The sequence below is a fragment of the Carettochelys insculpta genome, chromosome 25 (genome assembly GCF_033958435.1).
Source record: "Carettochelys insculpta isolate YL-2023 chromosome 25, ASM3395843v1, whole genome shotgun sequence".
Taxonomy (NCBI): domain Eukaryota; kingdom Metazoa; phylum Chordata; order Testudines; family Carettochelyidae; genus Carettochelys; species Carettochelys insculpta.
In genome coordinates, this window is record NC_134161.1 from 3,575,648 (window position 1) to 3,596,920 (window position 21,273).

General features: G+C 42.2%; 1 protein-coding gene across 4 annotated transcripts in view; it reads left to right on the forward strand.

The window, feature by feature from the left end:
• The window catches only part of CADM1 (cell adhesion molecule 1), a 334,752-nt gene that overhangs the window by 302,121 nt on the left and 11,358 nt on the right, over window positions 1-21,273 (forward strand). For 2 of the 4 annotated variants that reach the window (XM_074977194.1, XM_074977197.1), the window contains exons 9-10: window positions 189-221; window positions 11,204-11,257. The exons of 1 other annotated variant lie outside the window; for it this stretch is intronic. In XM_074977194.1, the coding sequence (XP_074833295.1) occupies window positions 189-221; window positions 11,204-11,257 (87 nt within the window). The remainder of the gene's footprint in view (window positions 1-188; window positions 222-11,203; window positions 11,258-21,273) is intronic. One more of the 4 variants, XM_074977195.1, reaches the window with a different exon arrangement.

Genomic DNA, 21,273 nt, shown 5'->3' on the forward strand with positions numbered 1-21,273 from the left:
GCATGTCCTCTAAACAGTGCAACTCACTTCAAATGCTTTTTGCCTTTCATTTTATTATTGCTTGTCATGCAATGTTCTTTGAAAGCTTGCTCATATATTATCTGTTCCATTTTTTTCCATTTTCCCTTTTTTTGCATGCCGTTCCTCCTGTTTCTTCCCTTCCTCCAATCCTCTGTTCCTGTGTGTAGACACAACGGCGACAACAGAACCAGCAGTTCACGGTTGGTATCACATTCCTGTTTATCTACTTTGATTGGCAAGGCAAGCTTGGGAAAAAAAAAAGAGGGGGAAATGCAGTCTTCAAGGGAAATCATGTTTCAAGTGGACTGATCTCATAAATATAACATAATTTTTAAGGCTTAAAAGAATGTCTGTCTTGTCATTTCTGTTGAGGTTAGCCACGAATTGTTACAGTCCTAAATTTGCAGCAGTTCCCAAAACTGATGGAAATGGCATGCTTGTAAAAATAGTACAAAAGGAGCAACTGATTTCCAGTAATCCTTATTACTGGGTTAATCACATCAAAGATGAAAAAGAAATCTGGCTTTTGAAAATCTGAATGCTACTGAAAATTTTAATTTCTCTTAAAAAACTTAAATTTGTGTTTTTTGGTTTGTGAAGAACTTGACTCTCAGGTCTTCTAGCGGCAAGTGGTATTTTTGATATTCTGTGGCTGTTCCCCAGAAGCAGCTCTCATCTCATAGGTCAGGAGTAAGGTTCATCATCTCTCCATACTATGGCTTTTTAAAACACCAACTGCTCTCATTGTCATCAGCAGTCTAGCAAACCCACCCTTTTCTTCTGTTCACGTTAATCTATAAGTTTGACAACTTTCCTTCCCTATTTTGAAACTACGTTCTAATATTGGAACAAATGACTTATTTTTAAAAACAAAATTACACCAACCCAACAATAGTAATAAACTCTAATCCATAATTTAGGGGGCACAGAGGGTTTTTTAAAAAAAAAAAAAAAACTTTGGTACTGCCAACTATTCCATGTTTCACCCAGAAATTTGATAAACAAGTATATCCATTATGTGGCATAATCACTTTTTCTTCTAGTGAGACATATTTTTGACAGCAATGAAGGGGAGGGGTACTGAGAAATTAAATGGATACAATAATAATATGCAAGACAAAAAGAAGAACACCCCCCCCCCCCCGAAAAAGTTGCAGTCAAATTTATTTTTCAATTTGTTTGAGAACTTTTTAGGACATTTTCATATTATTCATATATTGTTTACTTCTCCCTCTAAATTATTACGATGACAATGTCTGTTAAAGGCTACACATTTTCATACGGCTACCATGGTTTTGCTCATACTCCTGGTAAATGGATTCATTTCCAGCAGCTGCAGTGGGAGAAGTCATTTTAAAATAACTGAGCCCTCCAAGAACCGATAAAACCCAGACTACATGGAACAAATGTTCAAGCTCAGATTACACATGAAGTTATGGAACCTACCGATGGTTAATGTATGAGAAGAATGAAATATGAATGCAGTGGAGGGGTTATGTGACAATGGGTAGGCGTAACAGTCCACAAATATATGACGTGTCCAAATTGAGAGAGGGGAACTATTTAAAGGTGTACAAGGGGTTAGAACTTCTCATAAAACCACAGGCAAAAATAGATGAAATAGTATTAAGCACTAAACAACGTTCTGCAATGGGGAGATGGTTGTAGGACTTAATGCTAGCTCTTCTTCACTTCTAATGTCTGACTGAGGAATCAACTGAAAGATGAAATTTCAGATTCCTAGGCTAAGGCGCCATTGTGCCTCTCACTGTTACTCCAGTCCTCTCCAATCCTTGTAATTAGTCAGTTTCAGCCAGCATTTCCTGAGTTAGTGACTCAGCCCTCCAGGCTTATTTCCATGTAATTTGTGGACAGAGAGGCCGACACACTCTGCTGGGCCCTGGGGAAGGTGGGAGAGTAGCTCCAGGCCCCCAGAAGGGGAAGGGGCTTTGGGCAGAAGGCGTACACCTGGGGCCTACCTCCCCCAGCCAGCCCTTCAGCATTGGGCCAGGCTCCAGCAGTGTTGTAAAGGGTGGCGGCTGCTCTTGCTGCTGCTGTGACTGGAAGCCCCAGGCCCTCTTAAATTGCCAGGCTCCAGGATAGCTGCCTCCTTTGTTTCCCTTCCCCCATGAGTAGGCCTATTTGTGAGTGAATTGCTATTAATTTCTGTTAAACGATTTAAAGTCCTTTATACTCTCAGGTGGCTTTTGTCAGCATTTGGCCATCTGGGAGTTTTAACGTTGACTTCCCTGAGAGCAGAGTTAGGCCAACACTGACACCTTTGAAAATCCTCATCAGATTTCTTTCCTACTCCACTGACATCCTCTGATCGCCACGGTTCTCTTTATATTTAGCCTTTGTTTACTTTCTCCTCCTTTCCTGCTATCCCTATCCAAGGCTCTGCACTGCAGTGGCTATATTCTCTGGTTGAAGTAGACTGGACGTGTCTTTATACGGCTAGTGCATCCTGCTCCTTGGATAATTGGAAGTCTCCAGAGAAATATAGGGAGGTACAAAAGCCTATCAGAAGTGGCGTGAATTCTGTCAAGTGCCCTGGCCACAGCTGGGACTAGAGCAAGGCCAAGAAGGGGCTTTGGATTTCAGTCCTCCTAATAATAGCACACTCAGAACCTATTGAGATCCCCAGAAAGGTCTTACTACTCAGGCAATTTAAAGCAAAATATTTTGAAGTCTCCCACCTTGATTTTCCTACATCTGCCAAGTCATGCACTTGAGATTGTGTTTCCTTGGAAACCATTGGGGATATTTAAAAACATCTGAAACTGAGCAGGAGGTTCAAGGAACACATATGGTTTGATTTGGGAGTTAAATCAGGTGCTTCAGGTTTGTTGTTTTTGTTTTCTTCCTTTTACCAATGTGATTTCATTCATACTAACCTACGTGAACTATGTTGAAACCCACTGCTCATAAGGCACTTAAGCTCTTTAGTTCTCTTGATGCTTGATCAGTACTTTCCAGCCAGAGATAAGAGTAGGAGGCATTTACCAGTTTAACTTTTTTGATGTTTAAAAAAAAAAAAAGGGGGAAAAGTGAGAAACTAAGTATTGTGGGGATGCCATATCTCTCAGCCCTTCAGGAGTTATGTGAGAATAGCTTCAGCTATCCAGTTGTAGGAGACCTGGTTCAGATAATACCCAAAATTTGTGTTAAATCATGGTCGTTAACAAGCAGAACCACTCTCTGCATCTCTGTGAGGAGCATTAGAAGGATCTGCGAAGTAGAGCAAGTAAACTATGTCAGCACTGACATCTTCATTGTCTGAAATAACATGTCCATCCCTGGGAGAGCCAGAACTAGTGGGGGAAAGCTGCAGAAGTATCAAAAGGAAGAGTCATTGAATCCATCACTGTTAGACCAATCCAATGAGTTAGTCAGATTGCAGGAAGAGATAATACTGGAATGCAGTTTGAGCAAAATAACAAATATTTTACTATATCAATTCATAAATAAAACTAACAGTTTTTAGGAAAAGCCCTAAGAGAGCCCCTTTACAACAAGAGTTACCTGGTTTTCAATATGTGAATCTACAGGTGGGAGAGTTGTCAGGTTTAAGAGACACATTGAATGACAAGATGTGCTAAGCAAGCTAGTTTTGACTGTCTTTTCAGCCTTAAAAATTTACCTGGTGTCCACAATACCTAACTCTTAAAGGGTTCTTTCCCTATGAAGACTCCCAGGTTTCTTTCCAAACTTGCGTTGCTGGAGTGTGTATGGGGTATACCAGATGTTTATGTATGTTAGTCATTTGTTCTTTTCAATCTTGAGTGAGCATGTACACGAATGATTAGAAATGCATGGGCATGAGATAAAAAACAAATGGATTTCCTCCAAAAATACTTAAAATTGATTAAAAATTTAAATCCAATAGATGGATAGAGTAAAATATATGTGCCTGTAAGAATGGAATTTAGCAAGACAAGTACAAGAAATACAACCTCAGAGGTTTTTTGAGTCATTAAAATTTTTGGAGTGTATCCTACAAGCCTGGAAAGAAGAGCTGTGTGTGTGTGCGTGTGTGAGTGTGTGTGTGCATGTTAAACAATAGCAAAAAAACAAAAACAAAAACAAAAAAACAAAAACAAATAAAAACCACAAAACCCCTGCCATTCCTGTTTTCTCGTGGTATGGAGTTTGCAGCAATAATGCATGAGTGACTTAAAGCACGAACTTTATTAACTCTTCTGTTTAAAAATGAAAGCTTAACTGTACAATTTCTTGTGCGTTTTTTTTCCTTTCTCTGCACTGTTCATTATCAGAACTCTAATAACAGCATGGTCATGCCTGGCAGTAGTCCCTGTGTTTCTGCTGCACTGCAGTAAAATGGTTCTACAGAAATTTTTAAAAATCCACTTTCCCTTTTTTATTTATTTGTTTTTCACTTCCCGGTGCCTGTGGGGCTGAACCTCCCCATGGCTTCTCAAATCCCAGTTCCCTGCCTCAATAAATTAATGTGAGGGCTGAACATGGTATAACAATGCCAAAAAAAGAATTAAATAAATATCTAACCCCTTAGACTTCGGAGAATAATCTGTGTCCGTTTCTCTCCAGCTGCCAACATCTAAATTTATTTGTTTTAACTGTTCAGAGGCTTTGCTCCGAGGTAGGACTCGGAGCGTAGCCTCATTGGTCAGCTACCCTTTAAGAAACTGTCTCTGTGTGAGTGTCCAACTCATTCTTCTACTGCCTGCATAAATTATGTACCTGAGGCCGTGCTTTTGTTCCTAATACACTGTGTTGCCACAGCAAAGGCAATATCTGACCTTTACAGTTTTCTCACGTTCTTACCTGTAGTTCATTTTAAACAGGCTCTAAACCAGTTTAAAAAATCATTGTAAAGTTAATGCATATTATAGACCACAACAGATGCAGTGTCCATTCTACATGTGCACCTGTGGGCATATGTTTGTCTGAGTACATAAAAATGACATTCAGAAAACTCTAATTCAGTCAAGGGTCCCTGCTAAATGCATACACTAAGAAAGAGAACACCCTTTTGAGGCTAATGAATGGAGGAGAAGCTTTAGATGACATTTGATCTCTAATATTTAGCCAGCGAGCAACAGGTTGCTATTTTAGTGCAACCAAAACTGCCACAAATAGCAAGAAAGGAACAGGTTGCAAAAAGAATCTCTCCTAAAGCTGACAAAGCAGGAAGACAGTATTACATAATAAAATGTCTGTGATGCCAAAATCTGATTTGTGTGTGGAAGGAAGAAAATATTAACCACCTAAATGTATGTAAAGATCCATAGCAGCTAATGGGGAGAATAGGTAACTGGTGGCATGAGAGCTTTTGATGGTGATGGTAACGTAAATGGCAAGTGAGTTCTTTCCACTCTGTGAAAAGCCTGCTTTAAGAGGGCTTCCAAATCTGAGCCATCCAAAATCACTAGCTGCTTTGGAAGATCTTGACCAACATAAACAGTGCAGTAAAGAAAAATCTCACGTTTGCTTCTGCATTGACATAATTCGGCAACAGTTGGTACCTAATGACAGTTTTTGCCATTTTAAAATCTTTCCCTTTAATGTATGTAATTTAAAATGTTACCCTGCAGATCAAAATCCTTGGGGCACCCAACTAAAATGTCAGAAAGCTCTCCCAGTACTTTTTAGGATATTAGACTGGGCTAAAACAATTAACCTAAAGTAGAGCCCATGCTTTGATATATCCTGTCTTAGAAGGAAAAATATAATTGCTGTATTAAAAAGAGAGATTACTTATGGAATGCTACCCAGTGTTATTTTGTCAATATGAATCTGAATAAATAGATGGCATGGTATGGTAATGATTTATAGGTCTCTATCTGGAAGTGATTAAACTCGTCACTTGATATTTTCACCTTTTTAAGTTTTATTATTTGGCAGCAAAATTGCATCTGAGTGAAAAAGTTAACTTTCCTTTATTTAAAGTTGCCAAAGACTTAGCATACATTTTAATCAGAAATGAAGAGAAAGGACGTCTAGTAGTCAATATGAAAGTTTAATGAGAAAAATCAAGAAATAATTTACCTCATATTTAAAATGCCTCGCAACAGGTTTTAATTCTGTTCATTGACATTTTTGAGTGTACCAGGTGCAGGTAGAAGCTGAATGGCTGAATTGTTAAATTTCCTTTTGAAAAAGATCCTTTGCTTCATAAAAAATGCAACATTGCCCTTTTTTCATTATTGAGAAAACGAAATTTCCTTTAAGTGAAAGAGAAGACTGTACAGAAGCAATTTTAGTGAGATAAAAATTGAATGGCTCCTCTTCAGAGCACAGGTTTGCATGTCCAATTCTTCTGAGAGTCAACTCTAATTATATTTATACAAAGATGATCATATTAGGGTAAAAAATGCGCAGCTTCCTGAAATCTAACAGTGGTGTGAAAACAAACTCCTTGCCATTAATCGAAATGGTTTTCTACGTTAGTAAATAATTCAAGCGATAGATTGCAGATGACATGATATATTTTAAACACTATGTCATTGAAAATGACAGTTTCATGTTTAATGAAGTGTATAGTGACTGCTGCTTTCTAATGGGGAAGGTTTGCATATCAACAATATTGAATAAACATCTTCATTTTATTACTTAAAAAAAATATATATATATATATATATATATATATATATATATATATATATATATATATATACACCTTTTTCCTAAACTCTGTGTCTGTTGACAAGTGACTACAAACTCAAAACTCTGCTTTTGCCATTCCTCAGTAGCCACTGTCTGCATAGTTGCATATATAATGTTCGTGGACATTCATTGGCCCACGTAAATGAGGGATGAACTTTTTGATATTTGCAGCGATATAGTTAAGGTTCTTTTTGCTGGCTGTTTATAATTATTATCTGTAGAATGGTAAGGTGTCTTTTAAAGTCATTTCAGGAAGAGAACACTTTCAACCAGTGAAATCTGAGGAGATCTGGTTATTATATTTGCCCACACACTCAGGCCCTGCTAACTCTAGGAAAAGAGCAGCAATCTGTCGTCAGCAGTTTTTGGCTAATCTGGTGCTTTGCCCCGACCATGTACAAGGGATGTGGTCAGCAACGGTTCAAGTAAGGCAGTACTATGTCTTTAGGGTGTATAAGTCAGAGTGTACATGCTTTGGCATCCAGACACTTGCAATAGCAGTTTGTTTCAAGAACCAATTTAGTTGATCACGCTGGACATTATCCCTTAATAGGTTTATTTGACCCTCAGTACTTGGGGTTGCTTTGCTAAAGTATGAGCACAGATAAAGTAATAAAGAGTAAGATTGACATCACTGAATTAAATTTTGCATGGTCCCTGCCAAATCCTCAAAACAACTTTCTTGAAACTGAAAAATCAAGATATGACAGTACATACTAAAGCTAACCTTGTTGCAGCAGTAGCTTGCAAGAGTGCTTAGTATTTAAAGGTCACAGAGGGGTTTATCCTGCCGAACTGCTTTATCAGCTTTGAGGATACTTTTCGACAAACAGATCAAGTTTTTGAAATTAAAAAGAAAATCATTTTCCATATCAGATTTTTATTTCGCTGAAGATAGAACCTGCAATCTGCTTGTGCAGCTGATGTGCACTGTTGAAATATGGTCTTTCAGTGATTGCACGTCTCCTTTCCACTGTAGGTGCACACCTCATGCACAGCTACTGAAGATTTTTAACCCCCCTCATTGGGGCAGCCTCTGTGCCATCTGGTGCCTCTTGCCACCACATGCAGGGTACAAAGGGCCATGCTACTGCCAACTGATCTTAGCTCCTCCTTTCCACTAGTGAGGGTTGTTGGAACGCCAGCCTTTGTGTCTGTTGGTCTTCCTGACTTTGGTTTATGTAGTGCATGTAGAATTTAGTTGTTAGGCTAGTGTAGTGTGTTTGTACGTGCTTATATGAAAGAATAATTTTAGGACTGGGTGTTCCTAGAGTAGAGTTCAAGGCTTAGTATTGGACGACAGCCCATCTGCCTTAAATGTCTGGGCAAGGCGTACAGTTTGCAGAAGGTTCAAACCCCAATTGAAAAGGGACAGGGCTGGCGGGCTCAAGTTTATGCTTACGGAGTTTGCGCATCACCTGCCCTCAGAACCTTTGCGCGCAGAATGCTACAAGTGTGTCCGCGTCAGGAGTGCTCTGCCAGCTCTGAATCAAGAGGTAGATCCTTATCTCCCGAATGAGGCAACATGAGCCTCCCAAATGCTCAGTCTTGGGGCCTTCAAAGTCTGTGGTGAAGGTACTTGAGCAGAGGCAAGAACTTGGAGAGGCGCTCAAAGAGGAGGCACCTCCAGACACCGTGCCTCTTGGACTTGCTGACTCCAGAGCCTGGGACAGTTCTGTTGCTATCAGTCCCCAGGGGACCAATATGCCTTTTGGTACCAAGGACTCAGGGCCCCTTTCTGGTGCTGGCTGAGGCTTTTGAGGCAGCCAAAGAGCTGCTCAATCAGTCACTTTCAGGTTCCCTTCCTGTTGAGGTATCTCACCTGGTACCAGGGTTATGTTCCCAGCTCCCAATCCAGAGCACCATTTAGTACTGGTGTCTTCTGTAGTTGTGGCTCCCCTCCACAGGGCTCTACCTCACTGCTACCCCCTTGCCCAGACTCGGAGCCGGCCTTCCTGCTAGCGCTGGGGTCAGCGCCATGGCGATCTGATGTAGTGCAATCATCAGACTCTGAGATCGGACCATGTGTGTCTTGATCCACCCATGCTGCAGTGGGGGCATGCCCACTGTGGTTCTGGCCACCACCACAGCTTTCGAAGGACCCGTGGTCTTGGGGTCTGGCCTCCATATCAGTGGCCCTTCAGGACCCCTGGGATCTTTTTTCTATGTCCTAGAGTATCTTTTCATTCCCTTACACATCAGCTAGATGCTGAGAGCATCTGCAGCAGGTTCACTCTTCCCTCCTCCAGTGTCGTGTAAAGGAATTGGAGAAGGGCCCTCTCAGCTGCCTCTTCTTCACTGAGTCTACCACTCACCCTTGTGACAATTTCAGCGCTCACAGAGTATAGTTGAGGTAGGTGGCGGCAGCTCTATATGCCCAACCAGATGAGGTATGGGAAAGGTTGCGTGGGCTCGTGGACATGTTAGCCTCTGGAGAACCCGCTAGGGTGGCGCTCTGTATTCAGGAGGTTGTCCTGGACTGTCTCAATGAATTGTTATCCTTGAACAGGGGTCAGGATAGATTCCTGTGTATTGCTTAAGAACCCTGGTACATGGGAAGCAGACTGAAGAGTGGCTGCACTGAACAGTACCAAAGACTTGGACTGATTCGTGCTGCTCGGAGACATGGTGCGTCAGGCCACACCTCAGAGAATTACAGGGTTGGCTTGCCTCAGTGTACTCACTGGTGCATGGTCATAGGGATCTGGTGGTTTCATATCTTTGTGTGTATTGCTCTCCTGGAGGGGAGGAGTAGCACTTGTGTATGCTTGCAAAGAAGTTCCTTTTTGCTTCTCCATAAGTCATTCACTCCAGTCAGAGGAGCTCACTTAGGTCCCCTTCAGACTCCAGGCCTTTGATTTCATTAAGATCTAAATTTCCATATTCATATTGGGGCAGTTCAAGACAGTCATTAAGATTGCATAGCATTCCTTCAGCTCATCGAGGAACAGAATTCATTGGCACTCTTAAACAACAGAGCAGCCATGTTGCAAGTAAACGACCTAAGGGACGCCCGTTGGTCAAAGTTGTGCCAAGAGGTAATTCCACTTTGGAAATTCTGCATCACCAGAATTTTTGTCAACTGGAGAGCTGCACACCTTCCAGGAGTTCAGAACATAAGAACGACCTCACTGGATAAGACCAAAGGTCCATCTAGCCCAGTATCCTGCCTTCCAGCAGAGGCCAATGCCGCGTGGCCCAGTGGGACTGAACAGAAGAGGGAATCGCTGAATCGGTCTCTCTCCTGACATCCATTTCCAACCTCAGACAGACAAAAGCTAGGGACAGCATTCCAAATGCTCTGGTATACTCTTTAAGCAGGTCATTTGTAGATTACCACGAGTGGCCTTTCGGGTTCATTTTCCAGCAGCTGGGAACTCCCCACGTGGACCTGTTTACAACAAGATTAAACAAAAAAAAAAATCCTTTCGCAGATTTACTGACAGATGCATTCCTCTCACCGTGGTCAGGAGGCCTATCTCGTATGCCTTCCGTCCAGTTTGGCTCCTGCCCAATGTCTTGTCCAAAGTCATAACGTCGTAGAAGAGACCTCAGGAGGTCATTAGCAGGATTCTGCTCCTGATATTTTCAGATCCCCGGGGTGGTGCTCTCAAGCGTCCCTAGGGTTGCTCCAATGTAGGTGTAGCTGCTTCCCGGCACACCTCGTTGGACATGTTAGATCACAGAGCCTGTTTTGGCCCAGAAATGCACTGTCCCTCTCCGTTTGAGTCACCTACAATGAAATGGACATGTGCATTTACTTGATGGAAAGCCAAAACTGATACCTAACTCTGTAACTGTTCTGTGAGATGGGTTGCGCATGTCCATTCCACAATCCACCCTTCTTATGGGAACTTAACTGGTAGGAAGGAACCGAAAGGGTGGTGGTCACGGCAGCATGGCCCTTTATACCCACATTCAGCAGCACAAGGCACCAGAGAACTCTCCTGCTGCCCTCATAAGTACTTCTGAGGGAAAGATCTCCCAGCTCCTGTGCATGAGACCCATGCCCACCCGCAGTGCAATGGACGGGGGGCAGGCAACACATCTGGAAGAATCACAGTTATGGAAAGGTAGGTAAATACAAGATCTCCATGAATTGATAAAATGCTATTTGTGTCAATGTTGACCAAGGCTTTCAATTTGTACTCTAACTAGAAACAAAATGTTACATACACACATAAGTGTAAGCTAAATAGAACTGCGATAAGGTGATGCATCAAACCATCTGACAGTGAACAATCAAGGTTTGGGGAGGGATTTTGCATGCTGTTATGGATGAGTGATTTTGAACATTCACCTTCATGTTTCATGTGTTTTAAACAGCATAGACTGAGGAATCTTTCTGACAGTCTATCAGTGCTAAAGTAGACGATTGGAGAACTGCGTTTACGAGCTAATCTGTTCAAACCATCCAAAGGTGGCAAGTGACTGACTGACTTTTTTTTCAGTGTATCCGCCCTCAGTTGTGTTAAGTGTATTGTTGTTGTGCATTGAGGAATATAAAAAAAACGAGTTTGTTTTTACTTGTAAGGCTTTACTCAGTTGCCAAATTCCGCAGAGGAGCTGGACTATGGGGATCTCTCAGGTAAGAGCTAGTAATTAGGTAAAACACTGCTGTATTCAGTCTGTGGAAACTGCTTCCCATTTAATTTATGCGTCTTGGCTTTTTTTGCATTGCGCAGTTGCTGTTGCGTAGCAGTTAATCCAATATAGAACCCTGTCTTTTAGATATATATACTTGTTTTCCGCTTCTTTGTTCCCCTCTCTCAATATTGGCATGCATTTACATATCAACATATTTCAGAACGGGGGCAGGGAAATGTATGCAATGCAGTGCGTTTCATATTTCAGGTTGTCTAACAGCTACTGTAAGTTCAGTGGCTTGAAATAATGCTGTAATCCTAATTAGGGGATGGTTCAGTTGAAATCTTGTTACATTTGTTAAACCATTCCGGATGTTGGATTGTGTGAGCGTCTGTAAAAATGCAGCTTGCACTAAATCTAGCCTGCCTGTAACTTCATGTAGTGCTGGGAAATTGTCACGATATGATTATTTCTATGGGGAGAGAAGGAGCCAGTTCTTCTCTCACATGCTCCAAAGTAAATTAATTAGATGCTCTGAATATTTTTTCACAGTCGACGGAGCAACTTGCACAACTTGGTTTTATTGTTGATTCCCAAGTGGAGACATTACTGTTACAAAGAAACATATCTTCAGTGGGTGATGTAGGGCAGTGGATGTAGTTGCAACAGACACAAACTCTGTATGTTAAAATCACTTGGTCTCATTTATATCCAGTCAGAAATGCCATACGTTTTCAGTACTCTGTGTGGGCACCTGTTGTCACTGCATCCCTTTGAATTGTTCATTTTACTGACCCCTTTTTATTTGTGCAGCCCGATGAGACTGCCCTGAAGTCTAGAGTCCGTTTGAACTGTACAGCACCGTGTGAGGTTTTCAGATAACCAAGGATGAAGTGGGCCCTGCGGGTTCCCCTTCAGATGTTAGAATGGGGTTCTTGCATGGTACACATGAACATGGAGAAGTATACCCACTTTGAGTCCTGCTTCCACTGTGGCAATCCTTGAGGGCCCTGGCTCCAGAGTCACAGAATCACAGGGCTGGAAGGGACCTCAGGAGGTCATCTAGTCCAGCCCCCTGCTTCAAGCAGGATCAGCCCCCACTAAGTCATCCCAGCCAGGACCTTGTCCAGCCGGGACTTAAAAACCTTGAGGGATGGAGAACCACCACCTCTCTAGGCAACGTATTCCAGTGCTTCACCACCCGCCTGGTGAAGTAGTCTTTCCTAACATCTAACCTAGACCTCTCCCTCTTCACCTTCAGACCATTAGTCCTTGTCCCGCCATCGGACACCACTGAGAACAGTTTCTCACCCTCCTTTTTAGAGCTCCCCTTCAGGAAGTTGAAGGCTGCTATTAAATCACCTCTGTAAACTAAACAAGCCCAAATCCCTCAGCCTGTCCTCGTAGGTCTTGTGCTTCAGACCCTTAATTATTTTTGTGGCCCTTTGCTGAACCTACTCCAGCAAATCCACATCCTTTTTGTACTGGGGTGCCCAAAACTGGACACAGTATTCCAGATGTGGCCTCACCAGTGCCGAATAAAGAGGAATAACTACTTCTCTAGATCTAGAGTCCACAGACGCCTCGGAGAAGCGATACCTGGAAGCATCTTCTTGATTGATGTTCCTTCATTTTGTAGTATAAAATAAACTATTTTTTACCTTTTCTTATTCATAGAATGTTTTGCTTTATTCCTAGTAAATCTCTCCGCATCCTTTTAGTGTTTGTCACTAGAGTTGAAATTTGGCAAGAGATTCGAAATTTATTTAACTACAGGTTGAACCTCTCTAATCTGGCACTCTGTCATCCGGCAACATCCGTTATCTGGCATGGTTTTAGTTGGCTGAACAACCATTTATCATGGGTGTGGCCAAGTTTCCCACAGCCCCATGAAGTTTGCAGCCACCCGTCCTGGCTCTCGGTGTTCTATGCTGTTGGTTAGCTCTAATTTACCCCAAATGTTTTCTAAGAGCTTGGCAAGCAGTGGAAGTTTTGGTAATGCTGGTAGAGAATACTGGCCTTCCTTGGTCTGGAAAATTCTTTCGTTTGGCACTGGTCAGATCTCAAGGGTGCCTAGAGAGGTTTAGACTGCAGTATGCCCTGTATCACAATAAGATTACATGAGCTAATAAGGGCAAGTGCAGAGTCCTGCACTTGGGCCGGAAGAATCCCAAGCATTGTTACACGCTGGGGTCCGACTGGCTCGGTAGTAGTTTTGCAGAAAAGGATCTGGGAGTTGTAGTGGATGAGAAGCTGGACATGAGTCAACAGTGTGCCGTTGTAGCCAAGAAAGCTAATGGCAAATTAGGTTGCATCAAGAGGAGCGTTTCCAGTAGATCCAGAGAAGTGATTATTCCTCTTTATACGGCTTTGGTGAGGCCGCATCCGGAGTACTGTGTCCAGTTCTGGGCCCCCATTTATAGGAAGGATGTGGATACACTGGAGAGGGTCCAGGGGAGGGCAACCAAAATAATTAGGGGGCTGGAGCATATGACTTATGAAGAAAGGTTGAGGGAATTGGGTCTGTTTAGTCTGCAGAAGAGAAGACTGAGGGGGAACTTGATAACAGCCTTCAACTTACTGAAGGGAGGCTGCAAAGAGGCTGGAGAGAGGCTGTTCACAGTGGTCACGGATGGCAGAACGTGGAACGATGGTCTCAAGTTGTGATTGGAAAGGTCCAGGTTGAACATTAGGAAAAACTTTTTCACTAGGGGGGTGGTGAAGCATTGGAATGGTCTACCCAGGGAAGTAGTGGAGTCTCCAGCCCTGGACAGGTTTAAGTCTCACCTCAACAAAGCCCTGGCGGGGCTGATCTGATGGGTTTGGCCCTGCTTAGGGCAGGGGGCTGGACTCGATGGCTTTTTTAGGTCTCTTCTAGCTCTATTGTTGTGTGATTCTATGACATATGCAACAGATGTAAAGCCCAACAGTGCTGATGATGATACCCCCATCCTGAGCCAGTCCTGATAGGTAAGAAGTACCAGGTGTGTTTGATGTATCAATGTATGGACCGGAAATGATGGTTTTGATTGGGTAGCTAATTAGACATACACAAAAACCCATTACAGGTGAACTAAATATCTTTTACTTCGAGAGGAATTCCCGAGTCAAATGGCTGAAATGAATCTCTTCCGTCACTGCTGTCACGGCTTTGAGTTGAGCAACGTGCGTCTCAAATTCCTGACCACAGCACAAACTCTCAAACTGAGTGTAGCAGGCTGTTAAAGAATGTGTTTCACGGGCTGGCATAGGGACAAGGTAATAATTTTGTTTAATTTTGCCATTATGCTGCTGAGGCAGCCAGTGACTCATTCTGTCTAGCGAGGCATTGACAGGACAGCATATTTCTGCTGATAGGTGTGTTTTTTCTAGTTGAAGCTTTGAAATGCAGGGCAGCATCTTCAGAGATCTTCACAAAATCCACTGAAAACACACCCACTGGCCACACCCAGCAAATGAGAAAGTATGCTGTTGGCACGCACGTGTGCCAATTCAGTATGTTTTTGCAGATGTAAAATGCACCTTATGTTGTTTAACAACTTGATCTACGGATGACTGATGTTTTAAACTCCATTTTATCAGTTGTGCACATCTGCTGAGGTGAACACCACTGACTTCTGTCATCAGCCTCCCTTCGTATTAGAAAAGGACCTCATCCCTTTCCTTACCCACAAACCAGAATATGCGTACCCCTTAATCAAAAGTTTGAGGCGATGTCTGCACTGCAGTGAAACACCTGCAGCTACCTGGGGTCAGATGATTTGGACCAACAGGCTGAGGCTGTGGAACTGTGAAATTGGAGTGTAGGTATATTCAGGCTCAGGTTTCTGGGCCAGCAGGAGAGGAAAAGTTCCCAGAGTCCCAGCTCCAGCCCAGACCTCTGCACTGCAGTTTCTTTACCCCACAACCCAAGCTCTGCAAGCCTGAGTCAGCGGACGAGGCCTGATGTGGGTGTTGTATTGCAATGTAGACGCACCCTGAGTAGCCAAAGTAGTTTTTCTTGCCCAGAAAGTCAGATGGGAAAACTCCATTCTCCAGCCTGAGGTAGAGGTAAAGTTTCAAAGTTGAAAGCCACCCACAGTAAATGGCCAGCCTCCAAACATCCAACTCTAAGGCGCCTCCAAATGTTCAGCAGTTGTCACCTCCTTTATGTGATTGTTGGGTGACAAAGACATTTTAGTGGCTAGTTAATACTAAAACTTGTCAGGCTTCACAAATGAATAACAAAGCCTTAAATTGCCCCCAGAGCTGGGCAGGAAGCCCCTTCAGATAGAGAATTGTTGATGAGCTGTGGCATAATTAAATATGCTTAGCCAAAAAGGAGGCATTGCTCAGTATGCCATTCATTTCAGACATTCATACACCACCAAGCATTTTTCCCTGGGACTCTCCCAACTGCAGAGTCGTATAATATATCAAACTTCTACTGTACCTCTCTCCTTAAACCCAGGAAGTTTCCAGTGGGCTGCTTGACTCTTGCTGGTGGAGGAACATATGTGCATATAACTTTCAACCATGTGCTCAGTAACATAACAGGACCCTATTGCTGTGAAGTAATTTGTTATACACATACAGGAGCACTCAGGGAATTCTCCCCCACCACACCAAACTCCACCCTGGCACCCTAAAGCATCAGGGTATCATGTCTGTAGTCTTGTCAATCGCTCAGCTGTCACAAGTATTAAGATTGTTTCAGTTGATGATTGTAATAATCCAGTGAATTATATTTTCACCTCCCAACGATATATTACGGTCTTCTCATTTTTCCCAACAGCATTGATACACATCTTGTAAAACACTGAACAATCAGGGAACAGCTATGTAGTCTCCGCATCTGGTTTGATTAGCTAATCAAAACCTGATTAGCATCTTTGTTCAAGGGGGAAGCTGATTAATCAATTACTATTGATTGTAAGCATGGCTTCATTCTCTAGCAGAGAGATGTCTGAAGAAACAACCAATAAAAATTGAGCAGCTGTCATAGTGATTAAATTTATTAAAACAAGATACATTATTTTTATGAAGCTATCTTGAAATGGGTCACTGCAGAGGAGCTTATTGATTGAAGAAGGATGAACTCCTTGAATTTCTGTAGTTTAAGTTAGAGACTAAATTCAATTATTATACGAGACAAACAGGTTAACACCAGTCTTAAACAGTCCATCAATAAATTAGAGTAGGTGTAGCACAGTTAGTGCTACACTCTTGTCATGAATAATAATACCATCCATTCCTACTCCATCTGGGCAGCAATTCCAATCCTTCCCTATTAAAGAGCAACATGACACATTTCTCAAAATGACGACAGGCACACCAAAAAAAAAAAAAACCAGATTGCTGCATCTGCAACTATAGGCTGCTTGATAAAACTCGCCACAAAGCCAGTTGACCAACCAAAGTACTTCTTTAAATAGAAAATGCGGTTTGGAAAGTATTGGTGTTTTTTAGCCTCCTAATTATTAGCAGAGACGGACTAGGTTCTTTTATTACATGTTATGCCTTCTAGGGTAGATCTACACAGCAAACTTTTCAAAATATAGGCTGTTAATTCTACGTATCTATCCTAGGATCTACATAATTCAACCTCTATTCCAAAATAATATCCGAATAGCAGTTAGCTTCTTTTGAAACTGATAAACCTGATTCTACGAGGAATAGCGCACATTTTGAAATAGCTATTTCAAAATAGGTGCTGTTAAGACAGGGAATAGAGCCTATTTCAAAATAAGCCATAATGTGTCCAGTGGCTCCTTTATGGCCGTGTCTACACATGCCCCTCTCTTTCAGGAAGGGTCACAATAATAAGACACTTTGGAACAGGTTAATGAGGCCCTGACATGCATATTCAGTGCCTCATTAGCATACTGGCAGCCAGTTGTGCTTTGAAAGTGCTGCTTCTGAAATGCAGACTGGCTGTATAGACGCAGACGCTTCAAAATAAGCGCCACCCTTAGAAATTCCCTTAGTCCCAAAAAGAAAGGGAGGGCCGTGTGTAGACGTGACCTATGTGTGTAGATGCTGTATTTTGAAACAGCACTTAACTGTTTAGAGGTACATTTTTATACATAGAAGTGTTGTTTCAAAATAAGCTATTCCAGAGTAGCTACTTTTGAAATTATCTGATGTGCAGACGTACCTTAGACAGTAAGGCTGTGGCCACGCTAGCTCCTCCTTCTGGCGCTTCAGGATATACTAATGAAGTGCTGCCATGAATATGCAGCACATCACTAGCATAATGGTGACCGTGCGCATTTCAAAACGGTCAGTTTTGAAAAGTACGCCGCCGCCTATGTAGCTGGGGGGCCTTTTGAAACGGACCCTTGATTTCAAAGGCCTGTTATTCCCATTTGGTTTTGGGAAGAAGGGGCTTTTGAAATCAAGGGTCTGTTTCGAAAGGCCACCTGGCTACATGGGCGACGGCGTGCCTTTCAAAACCGGCGGTTTTGAAGCGCGTGAGGCTGACGTTATGCGAGTGAGGTGCTTCATATGCATGGCAGCCCCTCATTAGCACATCCCAAAGTGCCACATTACTATCGCCCCTCCGAAAGGAGGGGCTGGTGTGGCCACAGCCTGAAAGCTTTCAATTTCCTAAGTGATTGAGCAGCTGAAGTTCCATTGTCAAATGTGGTTTAGGTGAGGAGCCTAAATCTCCTAGGAAATGGGTCATAGGCTCCCAAGTTGCTTTTGAGAATGGAATTTTATCTCCTATGTCATTTATGCACTTCAGAAAATGTCATTCATTAACTTTACATTTTATAAGTAAGATACTTACAGGTTGGGTTTGTTTGTTTTTTTTGTAAAAAAAGCAATTATTTATTTTCCCTTCCCCGGCACAATCTGTGTATTGCAAAAAAAACCACGAGTATGATAGCTGTGAGCAGTCTTAAAAATTGTCCCACATCCTAGCTTCAAAATTAATTTCCCCCTAGAAATGGTAGTGCCGTTAAGAAATTTTTGTGGAAGTACAGCAGTAAATCTCAGTCACCAAAATTAACAGCCACAATGAACATGTACAAAGAGATCTATCGGTCTTTTGCTTTTACAGTACAAGTGTGTACAGAAGAAACTTCAGAGCTGTCAGTTCTCCCCCACTCCTGCCTTCCCCCGAAAATGTTTTAAGACCTTGGTCTACATAGCCAAATATAAACTACAAGAAATGGACGTCGCAGCTACAATAAATCAGTGGAGTAAAACACTTAGTTCCCTGAGCCAGAGGTGGGACAAACTATATCTCTTTAAGTGCTTTATTTATACTGTGCCCCAGCTGGTAGAAACAGAGCCTTAATGAGCCACAGTGGTAGAGTACATGGAAGTGCAGTAAGAACCACTGTCCAAGTACATGGTGAAAAACATTCCTTGTGGCCAGTCTGGTCTGGTGACAAGGTTCTGGACATTAAGTTCTGACCCTATGATTTCTGTGCATTGTGAAGGACCCTTAGCCCCCTTTTGTCACCCTGGGAGCTACTTAGAAGAATTTTATTCATTCTGAGGGGAACTAGAACTTGGAAAAAGAGCTGTTATAAAACCAGCATCTCAGTTTTAATTATCAGGTCTAACTCCATCGAGGACTTGAACTTGGCCATCCATGGCTTTCCAATCTTGTGCAGACTTGGAAAATAAGAAGTTCAGTTTCAGTCAGTGGTTTTCCGTAATTCTACTGGTGTCGTGCTTTACTTTTTATACTTCTAAATCCTATATGATGTGGATTTAAATGCAGGTTATGTGAATCCATTGGTGCCTCTTACCTAGTCTTTCTCAAATTGAGGCTTGCGTTCCCCCCTCCTGCAAAGAGAGCAAAAACCAACTTAAAGGATCTGGAAAATATTAAATATTTCGTTTACAAATGGCCCGTTAAAAGCAGAATCAAACAGAACCATTCATTTGATCAACTGGAAAAGATGAAACACCATCTAGTCCAGAGTTCCCATCTTGGTTAAGCTATTTTAACCCCTGCAGGGTCAGAGTACTGCCACCAAAATCCACTCTTCTTTTAAGATTATTGGTAATCTGCAGTGTCCTGCTGGTTTCAAAATGTAGGTTGAACCTCTCTAGTCAGGAAAACCAGAGAATTTGCAGAACCATAGGATCATAGAACAGTAGAACTGGAAGGGACCTAGAGAGGTCATCGACTCTAGTCCCCTGCCCCACAGCAGGACCAAGCGTCATCAAGAGCATCTCTGATAGGTGTCTGTCTAACCTGCTCTTAAATATCTCCAGAGATTGAGATTCCACAACCTCCCGAGCTAATTTATTGTGGTGTTTAACCACCCAGACAGGAAGTTTTTCCTCATGTTCAACCAAAATCTCCCTTGCTGCAGTTTAAGCCCATTGCTCCTTGTCCTATCCTCAGATTCCAAGGAGAACAATTTTTCTCCCTCTTACTTGTAACTCTATTTTAGGTACTTGAAAACTGCTGTCATGTCCCGTCTAAGTTCTCTCTCTTCTAAAATAAACAAGCACATTTCTTGCAATTTTCCCTTATAACTCATATTTTCTTGACCTTTAATCATTCTTGCTGCTCTTCTCTGGAGTTTCTCCACATCTTTGTGGAAATGTGGTGCCCAGAACTGGATACAGTACTCCAGTTGAGGCCTAATCAGCACTGAGTAGAGCGGAAGAATGACTTCTCGTGTCTTGCTCCCAACACTCCTTGTAATGCCTCCCAGAATCACTTTTCCTTTTTTGCAACAGCATTGCACTGTTGATTGATATTTAGCTTGTCATCCATTGTGACTCCTAGATCCCTTTCTGCCATCCTTCTTCCTAGAGAGTCGCTTCCCGTTCTGTATGTATGGAGCTGATGGTTCCTTCCTTGGTGGAATACTTGGCGTTTGTCCTTATTAAACTTCATTCTGTTTCTCAGACCATTTCTCCAGTTTGTCCAGATCATTTTGAATTATGAGCCTATGCTCCAAAGCAGTTGCAACCCCTCCAAGCTTGGTATCACTTGCAAACTTAATAAGCGCACCCTCTGTCAATATCAAAATCATTGATGAAGATACTGAGTAGAACTGGTCCCAAAACAGACCCCTGTGGAATCTCACTTATGTTTTTCCAGCATGACTGCAAACCATTAATAACTGTACTCTGAGAATGTTTATCCAGCCAGCTCTGCACCCAGCTTACAGTAGCACCATCTAAATTGTATTTGCCCAGTTTATTGATAAGAAGCTGATGTGAGACCATATCAAATGCCTTACTGAAGTTTAGGTATACCACATCCACCATTTCTCCATTGTCCACAACGCTTGTTCTCCTGTCGAAGAAAGCTACCAGATTGGTCTGGCGTGATTTGTTCTTTACAAACCCCTTCTGGCTGTTAGCTATCACCTTATTTTCTTCCAGGTATTTGCAGATGAATTCATTGATTACTTGCTCCATGGGAGGTCAAGATTTTTCTGGCAGCAGTACCAACAGTTCCACTGCTTACTGGGCTCTTAAAAGACATTAAATTATAGCTAAATAACAGTATAAGACACTGAGAGCCAGGACTGGTGGGTGTAAACAAACTTTATGGGACTGCAGAAAATTTGGCCATAGTCATGATGAATGGACATCTGGCTAACTAAAATCGTGCCGGATCACGAATGCTGCTGGACCAGCCTGTTCCAGGCTAGAGAGGTTCAACCTGTAATTATTTCTCTGGGAGTCCAAAATGTCATGTTACTTTTGGAAACTTGGGGCTAATAATTTTAGTTTTTTAAAAATATGAATGTATTGAAAAATAGGAGATGTCAGTTTTTGAAGTCCCCATTACATGCCTCTGGTACTGTGGAAATGATTGTGGACAGAAATTTGTTTGAAGTCAAGAGATGCATGAGCTGTTGCACTGATCATTTTCATAGTCCAACGTAGTGCTTTGGGCCCTTTCATCTCCTAATTTATCCTCCCGCTAACAAAAGGTAAAAATGAGACCCTATGGGTTTTTCCTTAAGCTGGAAAGACAAGTAGGCAAAGTGTACTGACATACTACAGATTGCTCACTACCGTAAGTTCATTATTAATTGTAGTAGTTAA